This window comes from Magallana gigas, chromosome 3 (assembly GCF_963853765.1).
Source record: "Magallana gigas chromosome 3, xbMagGiga1.1, whole genome shotgun sequence".
In the NCBI taxonomy this organism is placed as follows: Eukaryota; Metazoa; Mollusca; class Bivalvia; order Ostreida; family Ostreidae; genus Magallana; species Magallana gigas.
In genome coordinates, this window is record NC_088855.1 from 6,274,092 (window position 1) to 6,297,322 (window position 23,231).

General features: G+C 33.7%; 3 protein-coding genes across 4 annotated transcripts; all 3 read right to left on the reverse strand.

Moving 5' to 3' along the window:
* Positions 1–1,781: 1,781 nt before the first annotated feature.
* LOC105340547 (uncharacterized) lies at positions 1,782–4,911 on the reverse strand. Of its 2 annotated transcripts, none has more exons than XM_011446668.4 (3): positions 4,755–4,911; positions 4,384–4,558; positions 1,782–3,652 (listed from the first exon to the last, which is right to left on the reverse strand). In XM_011446668.4, the coding sequence occupies exons 2-3, from the start codon at positions 4,550–4,552 to the stop codon at positions 1,818–1,820; spliced, it is 2,004 nt and encodes a 667-aa protein (XP_011444970.2). In that variant the 5' UTR covers positions 4,553–4,558; positions 4,755–4,911; the 3' UTR covers positions 1,782–1,817. The 2 variants fall into 2 exon arrangements, with proteins under 2 accessions (XP_011444970.2, XP_011444971.2); XM_011446669.4 differs by having other exon boundaries at positions 4,759–4,897.
* A 3,858-nt stretch (positions 4,912–8,769) lies between these two features.
* Positions 8,770–14,017, reverse strand: LOC105340549 (sigma non-opioid intracellular receptor 1). Its single transcript, XM_011446670.4, has 4 exons — positions 13,830–14,017; positions 10,576–10,785; positions 9,318–9,410; positions 8,770–9,152 (listed from the first exon to the last, which is right to left on the reverse strand). Exons 1-4 carry the CDS (start codon positions 13,978–13,980, stop codon positions 8,908–8,910), a joined length of 699 nt encoding a protein of 232 aa, XP_011444972.1. The 5' UTR covers positions 13,981–14,017; the 3' UTR covers positions 8,770–8,907.
* Positions 14,018–20,118: 6,101 nt separating this feature from the next.
* LOC105328910 (uncharacterized) lies at positions 20,119–23,214 on the reverse strand. The gene is made up of 5 exons (XM_011429950.3): positions 23,079–23,214; positions 22,859–22,980; positions 21,370–21,465; positions 21,076–21,222; positions 20,119–20,346 (listed from the first exon to the last, which is right to left on the reverse strand). The coding sequence occupies exons 1-5, from the start codon at positions 23,082–23,084 to the stop codon at positions 20,160–20,162; spliced, it is 558 nt and encodes a 185-aa protein (XP_011428252.1). The 5' UTR covers positions 23,085–23,214; the 3' UTR covers positions 20,119–20,159.
* Positions 23,215–23,231: the final 17 nt, after the last annotated feature.

Below are 23,231 nucleotides of genomic sequence, written 5' to 3' on the forward strand. Positions count from 1 at the left end.
CCCCCCGCGAAAAATTACACGGGGTCGGCCAGCTGAGTTGCAAAGTTATCGAGAAAAACAAACTATTTAAAGACATTGGTTTTGGAATGTGATTAATATGAGACATAAGAAGCGACATCCTCTTTAAAAAAATGAATAAAAATTCCAAAGATAAGGTTAACTGTCGTGAAATTAAAATGTGTATAAATTATTTTAAGAAATGTTTCTCTGCACTGTCGGCAATATATAGGGGGAAAAGCCTCTCATGCAGGTAAAAATTGGCATTTTTTTTTATTAATTTCAAGCAATTATTACGGGATATGAGTATGACGTCCTGAATGTCGGTTCAATACAGACTCACTTTGTGAAGTTGGTTGATAAAAATTTTCTGGAGAGCTAGTATAATACAGCTTTACAGCCACTTGTGAACTAGCTGCAGGTCTGTATCTCCCTGTCTAAAAATACAGATGGACGACCTGGGAGCTACAGTGCCTCCCATAGTAAAACTTCAATTTACATCGCACAAAAAATATGCGCTAGTTCTTTATTATTATTGAAGATTGTGTTATTATTTATCTTTCACTTACACAACAATAAAAAGTATTAATACATGTAAAGTAACAAATTTTTCCGCGAAAAATTACCAAATCTTTGCAGGTCGTTTATTCTAACTAATTCAGAAAAATACCATGAGTAAAAATGGGGTACTCTATATGCAATGTTTTTACCCAAAAATGACTAAGTTCAACAGCTGATATTTTTTCATAAATTATCAGAAATCAAAATCCTAGCAATTTGCATACCTCTGATGTATAAATGATCTGCAAAAGAACAACTTCCTATCTTGAAAACTGTTCGAGGAGTTATTGGTACAATAAGGGTACCTTTTTGACAGCCACTCCCCCGCCTGCAATTTTTACTATTTCAATAATCGGAAACCCGGTTAAAAATTCTCTCTCAAAATTCTTAGAATTCAGAAGCAATGGAGTTACATGCGACCTCACGGCGGTCTTCGAACCCCATGCCGCTAAAAATATATTCACCCCTTTAGGAAATTTCTTGATCCGTCTCATTTCTAGAAACGAGTACGCACTTACTTATATTCCAGTTTAAATTACATGTCAAATTTTTTTTTAGAGAAATAAGATATTAGGCATTTCCTTTTATAATATCATGAGAATTATATTACGGAAATTAGCGCATTCGTCACATCAGCAACGATTTTTTTTCTACATGACCTCTTCCTGTTTGGTCCAGTTTCAATCATATCTCAATTTTTTTCTAAAAATAATACCGGTGTTTTCGATAGAAAAGGTGTCGTTCATTAAAAGCTTATTGCAACAGTTTAGCTGAATATTTTTCTTTCATTCCGGCGGTTACGGCATGCCTTTTCCCGCAGCAAGGCAGTTGCCATATAAGGTCCTGTCAAAATTCGACAAACTTGTAGACTTTACATTTGTCAATTTGTATCATGTCAGATGTGCTATTGCCGAGCCTGAAGTTACAAATGCAGAAACTACGGATTGAAAGTATGCAAAGTTGAAGGTTTAATTAACTAATGTAAACAATAAAGTTGCAAAATGTGCATCATTCGAAGGAACTGAGTCAAATCTTACACGTGTTTATGCCCGAGTTTTATAGGTTACACGATCAGAATTACACATATCCATACTCAGGCTCACACATCAACACGATTGCATATTCGGATTTACAAGTTTACATGTCCGGATTTTTGAACACGATTACCCTCCATAAAAATCTACCTTCTTGAAGAAATGCTAAAAACAACTCTGACTAAGAACTCGGAAACAAACGGTTTATTTAATATGAATTACAGGTTAAAAGAGCGGGTAGGTGACTTCCTCGAACTCTCTATGGCCATCCCAGCAGTGGTGATTCTGTTCGTCACACTTATTGATGACTGGTTTGTGGGTGTGTCTGTCCAGGGCTAACTCTAGGTAATGGCTGTGGCTCTCCTCTTGGCTTCCCTCGGACGGTGACGTCTGGACACGAACCATGACATTTTTGTTGATGAGGTCCTCCCAGTCGCTGGCTGAAACAAAGAACTCGTGGTCGTGAGGTCCCGGGGGGTCAGTCTGTGATGGATTCAGTCTGAACTGGAGGTCTGGTTTTACGGTGTCGTGTTTGCCTTGGACCGTTGGCGCTTGGTAGAGTGTAGACATGGACGACATGTGATTCATCATTTCCAGCAAGGCGTCGGCTTCTTTCCCAACGCTGTCTCCCTCTCTATGGAGAGGGTAGATCGGCCATCTTTGTCTCACGACACCAACTCCAGGAATGTTTGGTAGGATGGTCTGAATTCCAGAAGCCATTACACGGTGTATGGAACCACTGGGGTCAAGAACGCCTACTTCCTGTCCAGCTGTGTTTCCAAAGAACTCAGACGGAGTCTGGTAGAACTGAGAAGGAGAAATACCATTGTAAGCTAGATGGGCATTGTGCGCATCTCCAGTGCGGCCATTTTCTGCAACCATGGTTTCATTCTTCATTTCAAGTTTGTATGGGTTCCATGAGTGCAATGGGTTCAGATAAATTATCTCCAAGGGTATGGCGTAGGTAAATTTTTCTGTCGTAGACGTGCAGTTGGTTTTTAGTGTACCGACAGTTTTGCACGACCTTAAAGTGATTGAAGCGACTCTATTCTGGTGAGTCTGGGCAACCCACAAGTTGTTGTCGGAAAATCCCCTTTGGTTAAACTGCATCCCGTGGTGGAGTCGGTACTCGCGGTGGTATCGCGCCGTGTTTTCCCGTCGTTCATGTCCAAGATCGGCATAAAGTGCCGTTTCGTTGAATTCAGTGTCCTGTTGGCCACCGCGATAATTGTTTGCCCCCGGAACCTGGTGCATAAGGTTATCAAGTACTCCTCTAGCATAGGCTTTATCCTCAAACATTCCGTACCCCTCCCGCTGATTAAATGTCGCCCTGTGTGGTTCAGCGGCAACGGTAAACCTGGCCTCGTCGGTACGAGTGTATGTTGACATATTGTATTTTCTTGACATTCTAAAAGCGATATCGTCAATGGGTTTGAAAACTTTGAGGTCTACATGATTCAGAGGATTACATAGAATTCTATAGTTCCACTGGGCGTATCTAGGATTCCCATTCTCGTCAATATCCATTATTTTCTTAGGAAGGTAGGCTACATTTTGATGCTGGTCGCTCATTCCTGTGTAGGAGTTGAGTCTGACCTTGTCAACCAGAGCATCGTAACTTTCCGCGTCCAGATGGTGGGTCTCGCTATGGAAGGGTTCGTGAAGGTGGTTCGTGTTCCATTCCCAGTTACCTTCCAAATAACACAAGACCGGCTTGAAGAAATTCCCGTAGTTCCTGATAGTGTAATTTTGAAGCCTGAATGCACGGAAATATTCCTTCATTTCCGCTATTTGCTCGGGAACCGTGCTTTTTGCTAAAACAGATGGAGGTACTTGTGGATATGGGATTTTTTCTGTTACATGATACGCATTGGCGTGGTGGCTAGGCATTACTAGGGAGTAGTCATTATGTCGGGTTCGAAATTCAACGCCATTCAGAACAACGTTGACTTCCCCAAAGCCTATGACATCCTTGTAGTTAGGATGGGAATGTACAGCGCTGGTCGTCTCAGAGTTGTACGTATCCGTCCCTGTTGAAATACGCCTGACTTGTTTGATTCCTGAAGAAAAAAAATAGCATACTTATCTTGATAAGCATTATAACGATATTCTTCCAAATGTTTTTAATTAAAGCCAAAACACAATTTCCGAAAAGATATTTTTACAGAGTTCTATTCTAATAGAATTGCAGGTTGACTTATATGAAATCAGCATATATAAAGTAATGGTATCATATATATGTATATATAACTCTTCCGAATAATCGGTGATTTCAACGACCAATCCGAATTACAACATTTTTCTCCAATGATATAAAGATTGACTGGTAATTCTATTCTTTCCGCGAAAAAATACCAGAAAAAAGTTTTACTCTTTTATTTAAATGCGTATGTTTTCTGATAATCAATAATTGTAGAATTATTCTTAATCTTTTCAATATGCAATTTAATTTTGACCAAGAAACAGTTTCTTCTTTGCATCATTCAAAACGTTGATATCACAAAAATAAAACAGTACAACTCTGTATTATCAAAATATACAAAGTCATGTCTCTTTAAAATAATATATATGTTATGAATATACCAAAAATTGCCGTTAATTATATAGTATTTACTTTTCATAATCAATATAATAGTGCCTACTGTCTTACATTTGTAAGTGTTAAAAAGGAACAAGTAAAACAAGTAAGCATGTTTCATCTGTAAGGCAGACCACACCAAGATCGGTGATTCTAATTTATACTCATGCATGGTCACTATTAATGACACCAAGGTGAATGATTTTAGCTAACCTGAGTCTCCGTCCGAGCGGATCCTCTCTTCCACGTAGAACTGCTGGGTTACCAACTGTTTCGTCAGGTCTTTCATTATCTGCTCCATCTTCTGCAACCTTTGACTGGAGTCGGCGTTGCTAGTGGCAAGGCCTATCCACATCACACAAACAGCAATCAACAGCCTCATTTTGATCTACAAGAGAAGCCGTGCTTGTAAATCCATCGATGTAACATTATTAAATGAATAGGTAAGTAAACAAATCATTAAAATGAAAGTTTTGAATTTTAAGAATTTTTACTGAACTGAATGGCCGGTCCAAAAAAAAATTGGCAATTAAAATAAAATTTTAACTTATGCCATACACTGGACGGAAGGAATTAAGACATACCTACAGAAGTCAGCCTTCGATCGCTAGTAGCTAAATCGAACTGCTGTCCGGGACAACTTGTGTATCGCTTTTATAAGCAGGTGAGGCAGTTTTGATAATGCAGTTCTTGGACCTAAAGGGAGATAAAGAAAAACAAAAGTGTTGAGGGGAGATTACCGCTCCATCTGTCCGCCAAATGGTAGATAAACCAATGATTATCTCCCCAGGAGTATATGTGCACTTTTATTTTTGGTCCCTTTTTGTAGTTGGGATGTCACCTTGCTTTACCTTTACCTCTGAAATCGACACTTTTAGGTGAGTGCATGTAAACGCAACTAGAGATCCAATGGTCCTTTTGGGATGGGAAGCAAGGAACAGACATGCAGCATTTCGATTTGAATTATTTTTTTTCATATTTTATGTATAAAGTTCCGTTAAGAAATGTCTTTTCATCCTTGGACAGACAAAGAACTAAGGAATATTCCCCATTCTCCTTAGATAATTTTAATACATGTACAGGTATAAACATTTTCAAAATTATTTGAATTCGCCTGTACATGGCTATATATGCACAGTCATTTACAGATAAAAGTATTATAATGTTGAAATGATAAGTATTTCAAAAGGCTATAGAATCATTTGTTATAAAAATATTAGGTCATCATTATGATTTAGTGAATAAAGATTCGTGTATATGTTAGCAAATAGAATTTATGCTTTCTTCCTTTAAATAATACAATTCTTTCCCTCCTCTTCTTAAATTTTCATATAAAAAAGAATGTGGGCGCTTAAGATGTAGATTCGGCAGGAATCTGGGCGCACAAGGAGAGTGAAAATTTCATCAATTAATTTTGAATATTTTTCGAATTATAACCGTTATTTGGTTTCTGTTGGATGTGGAATGAGTGGAAAAATATTTGAAATGCAAAAGGTTTTATTATAATATGGGTCTAAATATAGCAACACGATGCAATTCATGCAAAATCCTACTTATTTACAACTGTTTTTAAATGATTTTGTTGTCTCTGGGTCTTCTCTCCACAAATTTGAAACGTGTAAAGGTAACATATTTCAACATTAAAAATGTCGCATTTTAAAAAAAGATGGAGAGATGACCCAGAGATGACTAATTATGTACTTTTCAAATTATTTTTTGAAGGATAAAAAAAACCAGTCCATTGATATGACAGTGGTGTTTCAAACAGTACTTTATAGAGCATATACTGACAAGTCTCCGTGGCTCAGTGGTTTCGTCCTGGATTTAGTGAATACATACATTCAGTGTTTTGGGTTCAAATCCAACTGGTGGTCTTTTAAAAAAAAATTAAACTTTTTTGTTTTAAATGTATGTTATTATAACATGATGTTGAATTATAATATACCGGTATATTTTAATTTGTTTTTATTGATTTCTAGATCTGCTGTATGAACACTATAAAAAAATTCTTTTCTTATTACTAGTTTTTTAGGATAACACAATATAACTTCATTAAATAATGTTTTCATTAACATTTCCAACTAGTTATCGGTTTATCTCTCATTGCCATTTTTTGAAAGCTTTGTGAGTTTTTTAATAACCGGAATAGCCATGTACTTCGACTCTCAACATAATATATTTTTGTTGAAACCTGTACATAGCCTTTCGAGGTTATAGACATTTAAATCCCAATTGATTCGTGTCGAGGATTCCTGCAAACTTACAATCTTGTGCGCTCACTTTCTTTATTATGATGAAGTTGGTCCCTATTTTTTTTTTTTGGGGGGGGGGGGGGGGGGGGAGTGTAATAAATGGAAGTGAAAGTCAAGATTATTTTGTACGAGGCTGGTCCCTTTACATTCAAAATTGATGCGACGTGCCTGTCTTATATATGTGTATATTGTGCGCATTGTCTATTTACAATCATACCGTTGCCCCTTGAGGGCCCCTAATTGTTCAATAAAATGAACTGAATTGAATTGTATTGCTATTTGTATCGATCAGCAATCACTTTTATGATAAAAATCTCGAGGGCCAATGAGATAAGACTGCCGGACGGATTATCGGGGACAAAGTGTTAAAACTTCAAATAGAAATGACACCAGACCAACCCATACTTTACGAACTAAACTTATCTCGAGCTCCTGTGCCGAGCTACACATGAGCCGATGGTACTTGTTGAGATTGGGATATTTTAGAAGAATAAAGAAGGAGGGTTTGAAAACTTAGATGATGAGGTCGCCGAGCAGATATTCTTATAATAAAATAATATATACGCCAATATGTGATATAGTAGTTGTCAATTTGCATGATTTTTTTTTTATACATTTTTAATTTTCTTCTCTAGTATGACAACATATCAATTTCAACCAAATTTGAAAGGCTTTAAAACGCACCCTTGGGTGATGGGTTGTCAAATTATACCATAAGCTTTTAGATAAATTTAATGTTAATGGGATTCAAATACTTCAGTTCCCACTCAAAACATAAAAGTTCGCCATTTTCATAACGTGATTTTGTAAAAGTGTGTTCTGTTTTCACTCCTGTTTATGTGGATATGATCTTGATTTAATGAACAACGTATTTCTCACGTTCTTTTAAATAGTTCTAAAATGATATGTCATGCCAGCTTCTTTTAGATAATTGAAAAAAAATGTCGATTTACATTGATTTGTATTCCTTTACTAGTCTCATAAAATAAGTATTAAAAACAGTTCTAATTACAAACATTAAAATACCTGTACACTGAAACAAACGTGACTCTCATTAACGTAGACCTTTCATTTTCACCAATGTGATATATTCTCAGCAATTACTCAACAATAAATTCTATCAAACCTCTAATCCAATCTAGGCATCCTGTTTCAAGAGGAGTAAAAAATATTGGGATTAATACACTCTCAGAATACTCATAATTTTTATAATATTTCAATTACTTTAAAAAACCATAATGAGTTCATAAAATACTATTGTCTCCAGTAATGAATATATAATAATTCTGATACCGAATGAATACCTCCTAAAAATCAAATGTATTCTTATCATTGATACCGAAAATATTGAGGAATACAGAATTGGATTTGAATTAATTAAAAAGGTGTCACTTTATTATTGATTGAAAGTTTTAACCATGCAACTTTTCATATATATGCAGAAAACAGAGAAGGGGACAAACACTTGATCTTTGATTGCTAAGGTACACAAGTATCTTTTGCTATTTATGGTTATACAACTATGTTAATTACAAGTATTGTAGATCTCTTATTTTGCTCTAGTTCTTAATTCCGCGATTTAATCTTTTTGCATAAAATCGTGAGAACGCCAAACTTCATTATAGTTTCATTTAGTTTACCTCTGTCTCGAAAATAAAAGTGTGGTTTTAAAATTCGCGAGTTGTGCCTCTTGTACTTATAGGTAGATATTAATTGAATTCCTCACTTTTAGTTAGAAATCCACAGTATTAAATATTGATGTATACATGTACTTTATAGGACAAAATGAGATTGTATTCCTACAGCAAAAAGTGCTGCCTAATTATATAACTAAGGTGGTATATCTAATCATGTCAAATAATGCCACTTTTTTTCCAACAATGCTAGGCAAAAATTATTTCGTTTACAAAAAAATCTCATATACATGTAATCATAATAATTATGTTTCTTGTCCATGAGGTTTTATGCCAAGCACAAGAGATACTATGTTCCTCACATGAGATAAGTTCTTGGTATGAGACAACATATTGCCTCAAAATCAAATGAGTTATATATAATGCTACCTGGCACTATGTCATGTGCAATTAGAATTTTTGCCAAGTATCATTGAAAAAAATAATCTTATAACAGAATATCAAATAAAGGAAGTTTTAAAATCATTGAGCATTGATAAACAGTGAACACAATTAATATGTAAATGTGAGCAACGTTTTCCTGTACAAAATATACAGATATACAATGGGGTCTTCACAAATAACAATTTGTACAAAAATACTCAGCCTTCCATTCCACTATTAGAGTTAAGATGGAATGCATAAGAGATACACAAACAATAGTCTTACAGCTATCATGATCAGATATCGTAACCACATACACATGGCAAAAAAAGGAAGAATATATCCTAATGTAAATGTTACAATATGGTGAAGTGAATCTTGGAATTTTGTTAATTGATAGCATTGGTTGTTGTATATTCTGCATCACATCATATATTGTGTTTGACATAGTCCCTCCAATCATCAATAGAGGCGTTCATCTCCATAAACAAAGCCTTGGCATAGACCCTCAGAATATAAAACAGTGTCACAAAGTCTGTGGTGCTGAAAAAAGTGTCAGCGAGGGCAAATGTGAGCGTTGACGGGATAAAACCTTGGCCATACTCCACCATCCAGGTGTCGGCTTCAAAGTAGACCGCTGTCGCATTCCCCATTGGGTGCGGCACAGTGTCACCTACAGAGAAACACCAGTACACAAAAATGAGGTCTGTAAGTGAATATCAAAGAGAAGTTAAATTGGCCACCTTATCTATTAGGAAGAATGAGTGAAGATGTGTTACAGTTATCTAAAAATTTACACCTAACTGTAATATAGCTTAGTCTTTAAAGAAATACTGACCGCTCTTAAAGATGTGGGCTTGTAGTTCCCCCTCCCGCCATTGTCTCATGGATCCTGTAATCAGGGTGTCGGAAATCTCTGCCCAGTATCGACCTAAAAACAAAATTCAAGAATTTTAATTATAACAAATGTTTGTTTTTGTTACTAATAGTTTAATTAAGCATACGCACTTGGTTATACTACTATATTTTGCAAATATTTGAGTGAATAATCCTTTTCGATGATACTAAAATAATTTAATGCAAAAAAATTCTAAACATAGACTTGGGTAACACATCCAAATGAAAAAGAAAAATTTTCAAATTCAGTACATGTATATCAAAAACAGAAAAAAAGAACAAAAAAAGATTCTAGGAAAGATAACTCTAACATGCTTGGTTTTACCTGCAAAAGATATTTTCTTGGATAGTTCTTTTTTGGATTTAAGAAAAAAAAAATGCAAAACTTGAAATACAAAATAATAACATGTGAATAAATACTTCACTAGTACCCATTTAGTCTGATACTGTATGTAGATTAGATAATTTATCTTCTAAAGTGCTCTAAAATAAATCAGTGTGTATTTGAATGTGTGATGGTCAATGAGATACATACGTCCCGTTTATCATGAACATATTTTTGATGGAGTTAATACATTTATAAATTCAATTCTAATAATCATAATCATCTGTCTTCATGATCTCAAAGTCTAGAGGATATTACATTTGATGTTGTCTTACTTTTATTTATATTAAAGAAATATATTTACATTTTTCAGTGTTTTAATTTGCTTGTGATAACACTACGTATTGATTTTGTACTATACAGTCCAATTAATTCAAATGTTGTTTAATTGGGGCACGAGCAGGGTTTGCTTATCTATAATCAAAGATTTAATCATACAATTGCTGAAAATTATATAAATAAATGTAATAAGGAATCCTTATTTGAATAGTATGAGGTGATAATTTTGTTCGGGTGTGATCAAATCTATCATTCTATTGGACTTTTATCATGCCCCAACCAAAATTATCATCTCATAATACTCAAAGAGGGATTCCTTATTCCTTAAATACAGTATAGAAATGAAACCAAGTTTTAAATGAGAATATGTCCAGGATCCCTGAGCCCACAGATCATGCTCATTAATAAATAATTCTCAATTCAACTACTACTCCAATATTCTCCCACTTTGAAATTTGAAATCAAGGATAAAAAGATACAATAAGACCAAACATTAACAATGTTAAAGACCTGGAGTTTCCGTCTTGCCCCATACCTGAATGACCTGATGTCTCTACAGCTGTGCCAAAGAACAGAATGTACTCTGTTAGAGAGGCATGCATAAGACACATGCTCCCCATCCAACCCCCGGCGTTCATGAAAATCCACTGCATGTCTTCCTCGGGCAGAATGTGTCCAGGGTACTTCCTCCGAAGGACTGTGGCTATTTTATCAAATGCAGTCTTAGCTTCTGAAGATTTTACACCTGCAGTATATTATTAAGTTTTATCATCTTGTCTCAAATAGGATTTACGTTATGAGAAGTAAAATAAATGTAGAGTATATAGTTGTTCCAATTATCATTGTTCAGTTCATTAGAAGTAGAGTACATACATAAACAGCATTGGCATTATGGTAATTATAAATGCCTAACCCGTTTATCATCTTTTTCACAGAATTTAACTTAAATGACATATTTTTTATATTTTAAATCAAAATGTAAAATAATGAATACAATTTAATGGTGGCGTAAATTAACAGGTAATCAATATATGTTAGTTTTAACCAAATATTGATTCTGTCACTCCTGTCAGTTCTTGTTAGACACAAGCTTATATGTCAATCTTGTCAAAATTAGACGTGTAAAAACGCTTCTCTACGATATAGCGAATCAAAGAGAGTTTGAAGTTTGATCTTAAGTAAATGGAAGCTATGGATGAAAAAAGAAAACTTGCATTGTCATACAGAGGCCAATACCACCTTTAATGCAAAAATTAGTTATTGGACACAAATACAAGATTTCAACAATAAAACAAGTTTAGTATGTTTCAAGAAATGCTGTTTAAAAAACTGAACTTTTTTTATTTTACAACGATTAATAAGCAAGTTTTACAACTTATATTAATATCTCTCGTTGGCATGGATGTTAACACGAGGGGGTCATTGGTGTGGGAAGAAGCCGGAGTACCCGGAGAGAACCCAAGTGTCCAAGCGGGCGACCGCTATACCCTATCACATACAACCACTGTCGGTCACGGGGATCGAACTCGGGTTGCAGCGGTGAAAAGCGTGTGCAAGGAGTGCTGTTTACTGTGCGAAAAAAATATACCCCCCCCCCTTACATAGTAGAACTTTACATACTAAACTAAAAATAAGGATTAAAAAAAAACCACATTGATTTATATCAACCATTTTAAGCTTATTATTTAAGCTTAAACAGATATCATCAGTAAATAACTTGTGTATAAAGACCAAGAGCTAGTTGTTCCTTTTTCCTAAAAGGAGTCATTCAAATAATCAATGCATCTTGTTTTAGTTTATCAATTTAGGTAATACTAGGTACATGTAAATACCATACAATTGGAGTGTTGTTTGAGTACATTAGAGTATATTTAAGGTTCTTCGGGTTGACATTTTTTTGAGAATGTCATTTTTTTCATGTGTGTTTATCAAATACTGGAAAGCAATTAACTTTTACTTGCGGGAAAGAATTTTTCAAAAGGTCCCGGGAACCTCATCCTCACAAATATTTCTTGCTAAGAATCAGTTCTTGCCCTATAGGTGTTAGAACAACACAGTTGTAGATTAAGGTTGATCGCAAAAATAAGTCACCATAGATGAGTTTATCTTAGGTTATTTGGGAAATAAAGTCGTCACAAATAGGCATTGAAAAACAATGCATATAAAGCATATGATGTATTATGGTCTCCAATTGAACCAAATTACACAGAGTATTAATGGTATACACTAAGTGCCCTGATGTATCAAAGGTCATAAATGTATGGATGTATCATTGGAGTTCCATAGGGTTCCTTCGGATACCTAGTGATGACCTATCAAGTGTTTTAAATTTGTATTATTAGGGTATCCTTTTCTATGGTGTATTAAGATTTATAAGTCTGTTTTATTAGGGTATCTTTTAGAGTTTCTTGGGATTTCCGTGGGGTTCCCTAGGCTTTTTAGAGGTAAGTCTGGGATACCAATGAGTCCCCTTGGGGTTCCATTGGGTTCTATGGGGTATCAACTTTTATGAATCTGTATTAAAACGGTATCCTTTAAGTTCCATGGGGTATCCATGGGGTTCCGTGGAATACCTTGTGGTGTTTGAGATATCAAAAAGACCCCAAGGTGTATCAAGAGATATAAAATTGTGTTATTAGGGTATCCTTAGGGTTCCTTGGGATATCAAAAATTATAAAATTTAAATTACTGGTGTACTGGTATCCTTGGAGTTCCTTGAAGTATCTGTAGGATGTGTAAGGGATAACAATGAGTCCCAAGGGGTATCAAGAATTTTAAATTTGTATTATTAGGGTATCCTTGGGGTAATTTTGGGGTTCCTTGAGATATCTTTGGGGTTCTATGGTGTATCAAGAATTATGATTCTGTATTATTGGGGTACTTGGAGTTCCTTGGGATATCCTTGTGGTTCTTACAGGTGTGTCTGGAAAGTCAATGAGTCCCAAGGGGTATCAAGAGTTTTAATTTTGTATTATTATGGTATCCTTTGGGTTCTATGGTGTATCAGAAGTTATAAATCTGTATTATTAGGGTATCCTTGGAGTTCCTTGGGTATCCATGGGATTCCCTGGGGTTCTTAGAGGTTGGTCTTGGATACTAATGAGTACCCAGGGGTACCAAGAGTTTGAATTTTTTATTTTTAGGGTATCCTTGAGGTTCCTTTGGGTTCTATGGTGCATCAAGAGTTATAAATCTGTATTATTTCGGCATCTTTGGGGTTCCTTGGGGTATCCATGGGGTACCGAGGGGTGACCCTTGCACTCTAATGAGACCCCCTAGGGTATTAATAGTTATTAAATTCTATAATTGGGGTTCCTTGGGGTTCCTTGGGGTTTCCTTGGGGTTCCTTGGGGTTTCCTTGGGGTTCCTTGGGGTTAAAAGACATGCCGAGTTTAGCGTGTGTACTTTGAAACAAACATATAACTGTTTTCTTAAAAGAACAAAATAATTATGTAATATTTTTTTATTTTGTCTAGTGGCATCTAACAAATCCGATTTTCTTAAGAATTACTATAAAACATTAAATTAAAGGTATCGTCTCCCTTGTGACACATATACATGCAGATACTCAGTATTTAAAAGGTCAAATTCATATCATTTTTCTTCAATTGCACCAAACAAAAGAAATTGTTTTATTTATTCAAAGACGTATAGGCCTATAGTGTATACGTCCCTGATGTATTCAACAATCACAATACATCTATTTAGTAAACTGATAAAATGTATACTGTATATCGTTGGCATGACTAGAGTGTAAACAACTGATTGTCAGCTGATTTTTACATTTACCTGAATATTTCTTTACAATTGCAGCAATCTCTTCACCACTCGTCAAATGCTGTTTCTTATTTAACCAATATTGAATACAAAACGCCAAGAAGCACAGTACAAGGACCCATTTTGCTATCGAATGTAGACAACCTACTCCACACAACCCCATCTTTTGTTTACGATCCAATACTTTTTGTACCTTCTTCTACGAAGAGCTATTCTCGTTAGTTAACACAGTTACAATTGATTCGGATGAAAACGGCATTTACACGCACGTTAAGTTTTGAGCATTTTCATCGACAAAAAGATTTGATATTATTTCTAAAAATAAAAATTTACTTTAACAATTCAAAACAAAATATATATCAACTGATATCAATTAATTCAGTCTCAATTATTCTCGCTAATGTTTTAATCAGCTATTGATCAATGCTAATCAAATTGATTATATATACGACTGGAATATATAAATTATGACAACACACTGTTACCCTACGTTGCGACTCATAATATACAAGTAAATGTTGTGACACGTTCATCAAACGACACATTTCATGAATGCATTTTACAAAACTGAAAAAACAAAAAACAAAAAAAAAAACAAAAACAAAAACAAAAACCCACACCCCCCAAAAAAAATCCAGTTTATTTATGTGACATACAATGTACATATATCAAAGACACACCGATTTTATCAATAATGTACACTGTAACAGCCATTGTATATAAAAACCAGTGTGGTAAAGATAACAATACATTAGTGCATGTAGATTTATTTAGTATGTATCTTTGAATGAAACTTGGTGAATTGATGTTGGCATATTTTATACGGTAATTATACGCGTTTAATTTAAAAGTTGTGACAGGAACGTTTCTACTGGAAGTGTCTGATGCCCCAATATATAACTGGTCCTCTACGAGCCTGTGTGAAACGTTTAGAAACTTTATATATCTTAATGTAAGATAAATTGAAGATTCAGTGTAAATATGAAGAGTCTCATGTCGAATGCTCAATCAATAACTTGATGAATCGAACTATTAAATGCTGAGCATACAAACCTTTTGGGGAAACGACTTGCAAAATTTAATTGGTAATAAGTATTTACACAAGTGTTTAAAAGTATTTACACAGACCAGGAAGTATTCCTTTCTTATGTTTACACCCGCTATGTACTTTTTCTCCATTTCTTTACATCTATTGTGAGTCATTCGGCTCTAAAACGGACAAGATTGAGATTTACGCGATCCGGGGAACTTTTAAACCCTAAAACTGCTTTAAAATGCTTTGTTTAGCTATAAATATCATGTCAACTTTATTTCAAGAAGCTTAGCTAAAATAAGTAATTTCAACAATTGATAATTGATGTTTTCTTGTACATGTACTTTTCGTCTTGACTTTGATTGGATTTTTCTTGATAGATCGATACTAAAACTACACTGAGAGCATGAACTCGGGCTGACCTCTGACTTCCAAGTTGTTGTGGTTTCATGTAACAGGCTCTGTATTGTTCTGAAATGCTAGCAACTTAGCTTCATATCCGCATGATCCGATCACCAAAGAAGGCATTTTATTATTTAAGTCATTTTTGAAAAGGAACAATAGAGGGGCTAAACCTTAAATAGTACGATCTAGTCCTGTTTAAATTTAATTTATTATTCTTTTTCCAACATTGCGCCACGTCAAATTTTGACACCTGCCGCCCCCCCCCCCCCCCCCCCCCCCACACACACACACTCCGACCACGCACATCAAATCCGTGTATCACTGACAATGATTGCTTGAACAGTGCATGTAACTAAAAAAGTTTCAGGCCATCAATGAGAATGCATGGTTGTTACGTTTTTTATGTACATGTACTTTATGGTACAGTGTATCAACCAGTTGTAACCCTTCCGTCTTATGTATCCACTTGAGGGTCAGTTCAAACTTAGTAATCACGAAGTCCAATAGTTCTTTCACAAGCAGTTTATTAACTAGCGTGATCGTATAGATTTTTTCAAAGTTACAACATCGATTAATATAATTAATATAAGCAGCCAAAAAATAAGAATCTCTAAATAAAATTAAAGATCTATTTAAATCCGAATTCATATAAAATTCTAAGCCCAAATCATAGATCTAAAATAATATTCTAAACCCAAAAATTTAAAATCTCAAAATCAAAATTATAAGCCCCAAAAGTAAAATGCGCTTGACATCATTTTACGTGTATACATGTATATATAACATTTCACCTATGATTGACAGTTCTGACCAGTTCGGCCCATCTACGATGAACATGAGTAAACATTTAGTGTTCAAATTCCAGAGTTATATTTTATTTCTAAATAGAATTTTTACAACTTTAAAGTTTGAATTTCCAATCTTAATTTCGGAATTTCCAAATTTGAAGTTGTAATTTACATTTGAATTTTTTTTTTAACTCTAAGGTCAAAATCTAGTAAATGATTCCAGAGTGTCTTTTTAGTGCTAGAATCATTATGACGTCATAATTGATTTGAAGAGTCTTTTCGGATGAATTGTGTAGAAAATTAAACAATTTCTTGACATTTTATGTTAAACAATGGGATAAGAAATCCCGATACCTACAATCAATTTGACATCATTTTAAAGAGGAGGTCAAGAGCTTGTTTGATTCCGTTTTTCGAGAGACTGTAGCATTATAGATATATTTTATTAGTCAAAAATTGACAAAACTCCGAAATTTGTTCCTAATTTTCTTCATATTTCATTGAAAATGACACTTTAAAACATAATTTTTCATTGTGTTTAACATAATAATTAGCCGCGGTACACCATATCAAACAAAGATATTGTTATAAAGCATCAATAAAAGAATTTATATCTTAAATCTTATAAACCTGTGGACACCTTTCATTTACTAGATCTTGACCTTAAAGTTGATTTTTCCAAATTTTATCTTGGAATTTCCAAAATTAAAGTTCATCTTTCCAACCTTCAAGTTTAAATTTCAACTTTAGTCTTGAAATTTCAAACTTTAAAGTTGGAATGTCCAGTTTTAAGTTGATTTTTCCAACTTTTAAGTTTATTTTTTAACTTTAATCTTGGAATTTTCAACTTTACGGTTATTTTTTTCTAACTTTAAAGTTGATTTTTCCAACTTAAATCTTGGATTTTCTTATTCTAATCTTCTATTGTAATTATGAGATAAGTTTTTCAATTGCGAATACAGTACACAAAACGTTGTAAAACGTTCGTACTAATGTTCGTGCGTTGTCCTGCGATAATATTGCACATATTGCGTAGTCATAGATTTGAAGTCAGCCAAATCTCTTAAAGCTATACACGCTATAATTTGCGTCAATTTTGAATAAAGGGGAAAATGTATGAGTTTGATTACTAATAAAAGTTACCTTTATGCTGTTAATTATAATGCTCAATTCGATCACGTAACAAATATATCAAATATTAAACAATAAAAAATATTTATTTTCCTGCCAGGAAAGTAATGCCTCCTCGTGAATATCAATCTATCACGTGATATCGACAGCTAAATTTAGTCTATCATACCAAAACTGGTGAAGGGTCAACATCTTCATAATTGTGATAGTTTCACAAAGGAAAGGATATTTTCAGTAAAGCATAAATTTGTCCGATAAACGAGTACAAACAAAAGAAAAAAATACAAGCCTGTGAGTAGATATGAATACTTCCTTTAAAAAAATGACGTACACCTGTGTGTTTCCCCTATGTGCTATTTATAGATCCTATAAGTGTTAATGCAGAAGTAAGGGTATCGTGAATGACAAACGTATTTTACTGATTATACATGTATGTATTTCAAATAAACAACTGTTAAGCATAATAAAAATCAGGTTATATATTTAATTAGGCAAACAATAACGACCACCTAGTTCTCCGCGGACATGCGCAATGAGGTTGGTTTCGCTCTTCCTGAAAAGGTATATTTTCCTGGCAGGAAAATAAACAATTAAAAATCTATATCTTTGTAACGAAATGGAATTCACCATCGTAATTTACAGATTAAGGATAACTTTTATAAGTAGACAAACACATGCGTTTCACTGTCATTCAAAATTGACGTAAATTATAGCGTGTATAGCTTTAATTTCAAAGACCCAAGGATGAGTAGCCTACAGTGAAATAGACATAACGTACTTTGCTGTTTCACAAAATAATTACCCAGAGCCAAAGCTATATGAGGCGCCGTTTTATGAGGCGCCGTTTTAATATTTTTAAAGTATTTTCTGATATCAAAAAATAAATATTTGATATCAATAATTCGAATTATTGATACCAGAAAATAATTCTTGATATCAAAAAATAATTCTTGATATCCAAAAATCTATTTTTTGTGATATCAGAAAATAATTCTTGATTTCAAAAAAATAATTCTTGATATCAAAAATCTATTTTGTGATATCAGAAAATAATTTTTGATATCACAAATTCGAATTCTTGATATCAAAAAATGTGATTTTCTGATATCACAAAATGGATTTTTTGATATCAAGAATTAAAGTTGGGGTTTTTTAATATCAAAAAATGATTTTCTTGATATCCGAAAATCCTTCTTTGATATCAAAAAAATCGTCAGAAAATCATTTTTTGATATCAAAAAATCATTTGTATTTTCTGAAATCAGAAGATAAATTTTTTGATATCAGAAAATAAGACCTACAGTGTACATAAAAATGCTATTAGCTTAATGAATGCTCTCTGTTGCAACATTTGTAATTTGTAAAAAATTGTGTTTCAAACCTGGAGATCACTGTTAAGAATTTAATGTATGCCAAATTTTAAACCTGATTTCATTTTGGCAAGTTTGTCTACACATACACTGATTAGGACTGCTTTCTTTGCGATTCGCTTTGAATATTAAATGGAATTCCTTAAAAAATGATGGTGTCGCATAATATAAACTTTAAGGAATTATACTGGCGTACAGTTAGCGCTTTCAATACATTAGACCAGAATTGTCAAAAACACTTAGTAAATTTTTACATTAAGGTGTTAAATATCTTATAATCCCAAGATTTAATATATTTACGATATCAATTTAAATATGTATTAATTAGCTTATACAGGCTATTAATTCATTAAAACTCAAAGTCTATTTAGTCTGTAATACTGCCATTTCATGAAAATAATTCCCCTTAAACTGAGCCCGGATATCTGAAATATCTCACATCAAAATTAGCCCGGATATCTGCGAGAACTTTGAATTTATTTACGGTCAATCGCAAAAGGAACAAGCATTCTGAGAGTATTGCATAAGCAATACACGCCCCCTACCGGTTTGTAGAAATTTGTGAAAAAATGCACTGTTATGCATTTCTTACCGTCTTCTGTACCCCGAATCAACAAACCAACCCGATAACGAACCCGATTGTAAACATACAAAAAAACCTGTCGATTAAATTTACAACACAATGTTTGACACTATTTTACAGAACTTATTTGTTTGTTAGAAACAATACAAGGAATGGTCCAAGTAATGCACGATATTATTACTGACTACATACTTTCCTCGTTAATCAATACACACAGAACCCGATAACGAACCCGAACATTAAAATATTGAAATACAAAAAAAATAATTTTCTCGAAAATATGTCAACCAGACGCAACAAAAGTGTAAACTTGATCTGTAGTTTGACATTTTGAAGCTGTTCAGCAAATTTCATATTATTCCTCAAACGCATCAGAAAAAAGTGTGGAAAACTGAAGTGGGACAGACAGACAGACGGACGGACGGACGGACGCAGAGGAAAGCTATAGTCTCCTGCGGTGAAAACCGGTAGGGAACTAAAAATACCGTGACTAAAAGGAAATTAATAATAATTGTCAATTTTGTTGGGGAAAATGCCCCAACATTTATCTTATAACGCTTTTTTTACCCTTTCCGCCACCGCCAATAACTTTCAGTAGAACATAGCTATAAATTTCATGCGTCAAAACAAGTTAAAAATGACGCGGTTTCAAGCGAAATGTGCAGTTTACGTAGTCATTGCTCAAAAGCCAGACAAATCTTGTTGAAATGAGAACCTAGCAATGAAATAGACACGCTTACGTCACGTTGTTGTTAGACAAAACTACCCAATGTCCAAGCTCTTGTTTAAATGGTTCTTGTCTGTGGTGGTTTTATTGCTTGTTTTTCTTTTCGTTTGTTTGTTGTTATTCTTTTGTTACCGAAGGGACATAACAACCTTTTGTCAAATGCTTAAAAATGACAAAACATGTAAACCAATTCTTTAAAAGAGACTAACAAAATTAGGAAAAAAAACCAACATTTTATTTTCAATTTTATTACAATATCTCGATTTCAAATTTTAAAAAGATCCAAAATTAAAGTTGTATTGTATTTAGACTTTAACTAGATCGCCACCACCATATGTGAGACAAGGAAACCTTGTGTAGCAGGAGCAGCACTGTGGGTACCACCTGGCGATCAGCTTGAACCCACAGTTAGGACACCACACCCAGAACTGTAGTCTTGTCAATCCGCTCCTGACACATTGACTCTTGCAGTGAGGATTTCCGTAACAACCACTGAAATAGACATATTAATAGCTGTCATTATGATAAAAATAGACAAAGCACTAGTTAATTATATTATACTGAGATTAGACACAGCTGAAGTCGTTTGTCATCCTATGGAAATAGACACATCGATGGTTAGTGATCATCGTAGATATATAAAAATATCAAAAGCTTGTTGCCATTATACAACCAGTTTTGAAACAAAAACAAACCGTAAAAAATACAACAACTATTTTTATAATTATCATTATACAGAAAATGGACACAATTAATAAATAGTTTACATGTACATTATGCAGAAAAAGATAATTCAATTTATCATCATACAGAAGCGAAATCATATTCAATAGTTGGCTTTCATACAGAACTAGACAATCGGTGGTTTCATCTAATTTTATGGAGAAATAGTTTCTCTTTTAGAATACAACCAGAATTTTATTAACTGCAATTCTAATGAGTATTAACAATTTACAATATAAATACAATGTTTTCATTTCTTTGCATTATTTATTTATTAAGAATAACAAACTCTATTAGCAGTGTTAGCCAGAGTAGTTAGGTAGAGAAACCATTGTTACCCCTATAATAGTAGCCAGAAAAATAGTTAAATATTTAATCTTTAATGTAAAATCGCAAACATAGTGATATTAAAAACACTGTAATGTTTCCACATCTACAGTATCAAAGAAAAAAAGATTTAGTTGTTGATTGTTATTTCAATTAAACAACAATACGTACGTTCCTCCACAGAGGGCGTATGTCACTCTCTGCCTTTCTGGTGACACAACGTAGCACTGTTCTTTTTGATTGGGTCCAACATATACAAGACTGGTGATATATCGTAGACGTGTCGGACATGTGTCGATGTGCTCGGGGAGGGGTTTGCTGCAAAGAGATCGTTTATGTTACACACAAATACACAAGTATTCTGTTTTATTATCGTCACTTTGAGACAATATCCTGAAACATCTCGTCGAAATCAAAGAAAACGATGATCAGAAATCAACTTAAATTCTTAAAAGAGAATCTTACGTGTCATCTGGATACAGAAACGCTCTCTCTGCTGCGATGGAATTTACAGAGAGACGCACTCCATCCTCGCTTTTTAGGGCCTCTGCAATCTTCAACCTAAAATCAAATCAAAACCAATGTAAAAATTGAATACAAAATGTAACTGTATAATTAATCTTAGTTTATCAGTCATTGCTCAGTATGTGAATTTTTAATTATTTTTTCTAATATAGACACCAATCTTTTGATGATTTGCATTCGATTTGTAATTTCCAGTCATGAAAGGTTTAATAGACACTGTGTCTGTTAATAGCCGGGGATAATTAAATAAAAAAGATTTTTAAAAAAAAGACCAAAAAGTATTTGATCAATAGGTTTTATTAATAATAGAATCCTGATTTAAAAAAAAAATAAACAAAGAATATGGGTGGATAATGCGTGTAAAGTGCCCATACACGGTCGGACAAGCTACTGAAAAAATAAAATACGTGTATCAATAAATCTGATATTGTTTTAAAAAATAATTTAAAACAATATATATTTAACATATCATTGATCTTTAACCTATAAATGTGTTCATTACTTGGAATATGTTGACTCAAACAGGCGTATACGTATTAAAACCTGCAAATACTGTCATTTTTTAGAACTTCAAGGCATTTTCTTTTACAGAGTGGGTCTGTGCTCCATATTTTTCTCATAGTCTAAATAAGGTTTAATGAAAAATAAGCCAATATCAATCAACAAAAAAGTGGAGAGATGACCCACTATGCATGAAAAATATCATTTTGTATCCCAACAATTGAACGTTTTGATAAAATAATACAAGTCCGTAAATTCGTAGCCAAAGTCACACATAACATATAAACAGCATACTTTGTTGTGTCTGAAATGGCTCAGTGGTTAGAGTACCTGACATAAGCTAACCTTACATATCTAGGGTTTTTATGTTATGGGTTCGATACAACCAAATTTTCTGGCAATATTTGTTTTTCTTGTTTAAATATAAAAAACTGAAAATAGTTAGAAATTGTGCTTTTTCAAACTTGTGTTATAATATATTTGAATAAATTTAATTGGGAAAAAAATAAATTCAAAATTGTATTTTACGACTAAACTGAATGGGCAGTTGCGCAATCTTATTCCCCCATCTTCTTTTACCAAATGGTTGAAAGTAGCGAAGCATTTTACTGATGACACTTTAAATCCAAATTAAAATCTAACGGACGCGAAAAATGTTTCCATTAATATGGGTGATTTGTAAAAGAGTGTTTTTTTATACTGGAAACTAAACAACCCATACACAAATATGATATCTTTTTAATTAAGACAGCATAGAGCAATTAACACTGGTTCTGTAGCTAGCCCTCTCGCAATTTATGGTCAGAGCTTTAAAAAGGGAGGGGAGGGAGGAGATAGAAACCAAATAAATCTTATAAAAAATAAATTGAACTTATAAAAAGTAGTTTATACAAGTATTTCAAAAGTAGTAAGTGCTCAGTGAACTCACTTAATATCATCGGGCTGGACATCCGACTCTCCGTCAATTGGTTTTTCCTCTAGTGGATTCACTGCTTCGTCTTTTCCAAAGCTGGAAACAAAGCAGGCAACCAGCACAGCAACGGCAAAAGTCTGCAATGTATCAATAATACTTTTTAAAAATCTCTTAACTTGTAAATACATACATATATATGGTAGTTAGAAAAAATATTTGAAGTTTAAAAAATTACCTTCATTTTTTAACTTTTCTCGGTATCCAAGAGGAGAATAAGGTGATTGCTAAATGTTTTCTTTTATATAGGGACCCAAAATCCCAGTTTTACCCAATCAAACGTTACAATCTAAAGAAGTGTGAGAGATTTCACCCTTAACCCCAGCTTTAA

Coding starts and splice junctions, on each gene's coding strand:
- LOC105340547 (XM_011446668.4), bottom strand. CDS start 4,552: ATGAGGCTGTTGATTGCTGTTTGTGTGATGTGGATAGGCCTTGCCACT. Junction 3,653..4,383: donor CCGCTCGGACGGAGACTCAG/GTTAGCTAAAAT, acceptor TTTTTTCTTCAG/GAATCAAACAAGTCAGGCGT.
- LOC105340549 (XM_011446670.4), bottom strand. CDS start 13,980: ATGGGGTTGTGTGGAGTAGGTTGTCTACATTCGATAGCAAAATGGGTC. Junction 10,786..13,829: donor AATTGTAAAGAAATATTCAG/GTAAATGTAAAA, acceptor AATATACTGCAG/GTGTAAAATCTTCAGAAGCT. Junction 9,411..10,575: donor AGAGACATCAGGTCATTCAG/GTATGGGGCAAG, acceptor TTTTGTTTTTAG/GTCGATACTGGGCAGAGATT.
- LOC105328910 (XM_011429950.3), bottom strand. Junction 21,466..22,858: donor GTCCAGCCCGATGATATTAA/GTGAGTTCACTG, acceptor ATTTGATTTTAG/GTTGAAGATTGCAGAGGCCC. Junction 21,223..21,369: donor TTTCTGTATCCAGATGACAC/GTAAGATTCTCT, acceptor ATCTCTTTGCAG/CAAACCCCTCCCCGAGCACA.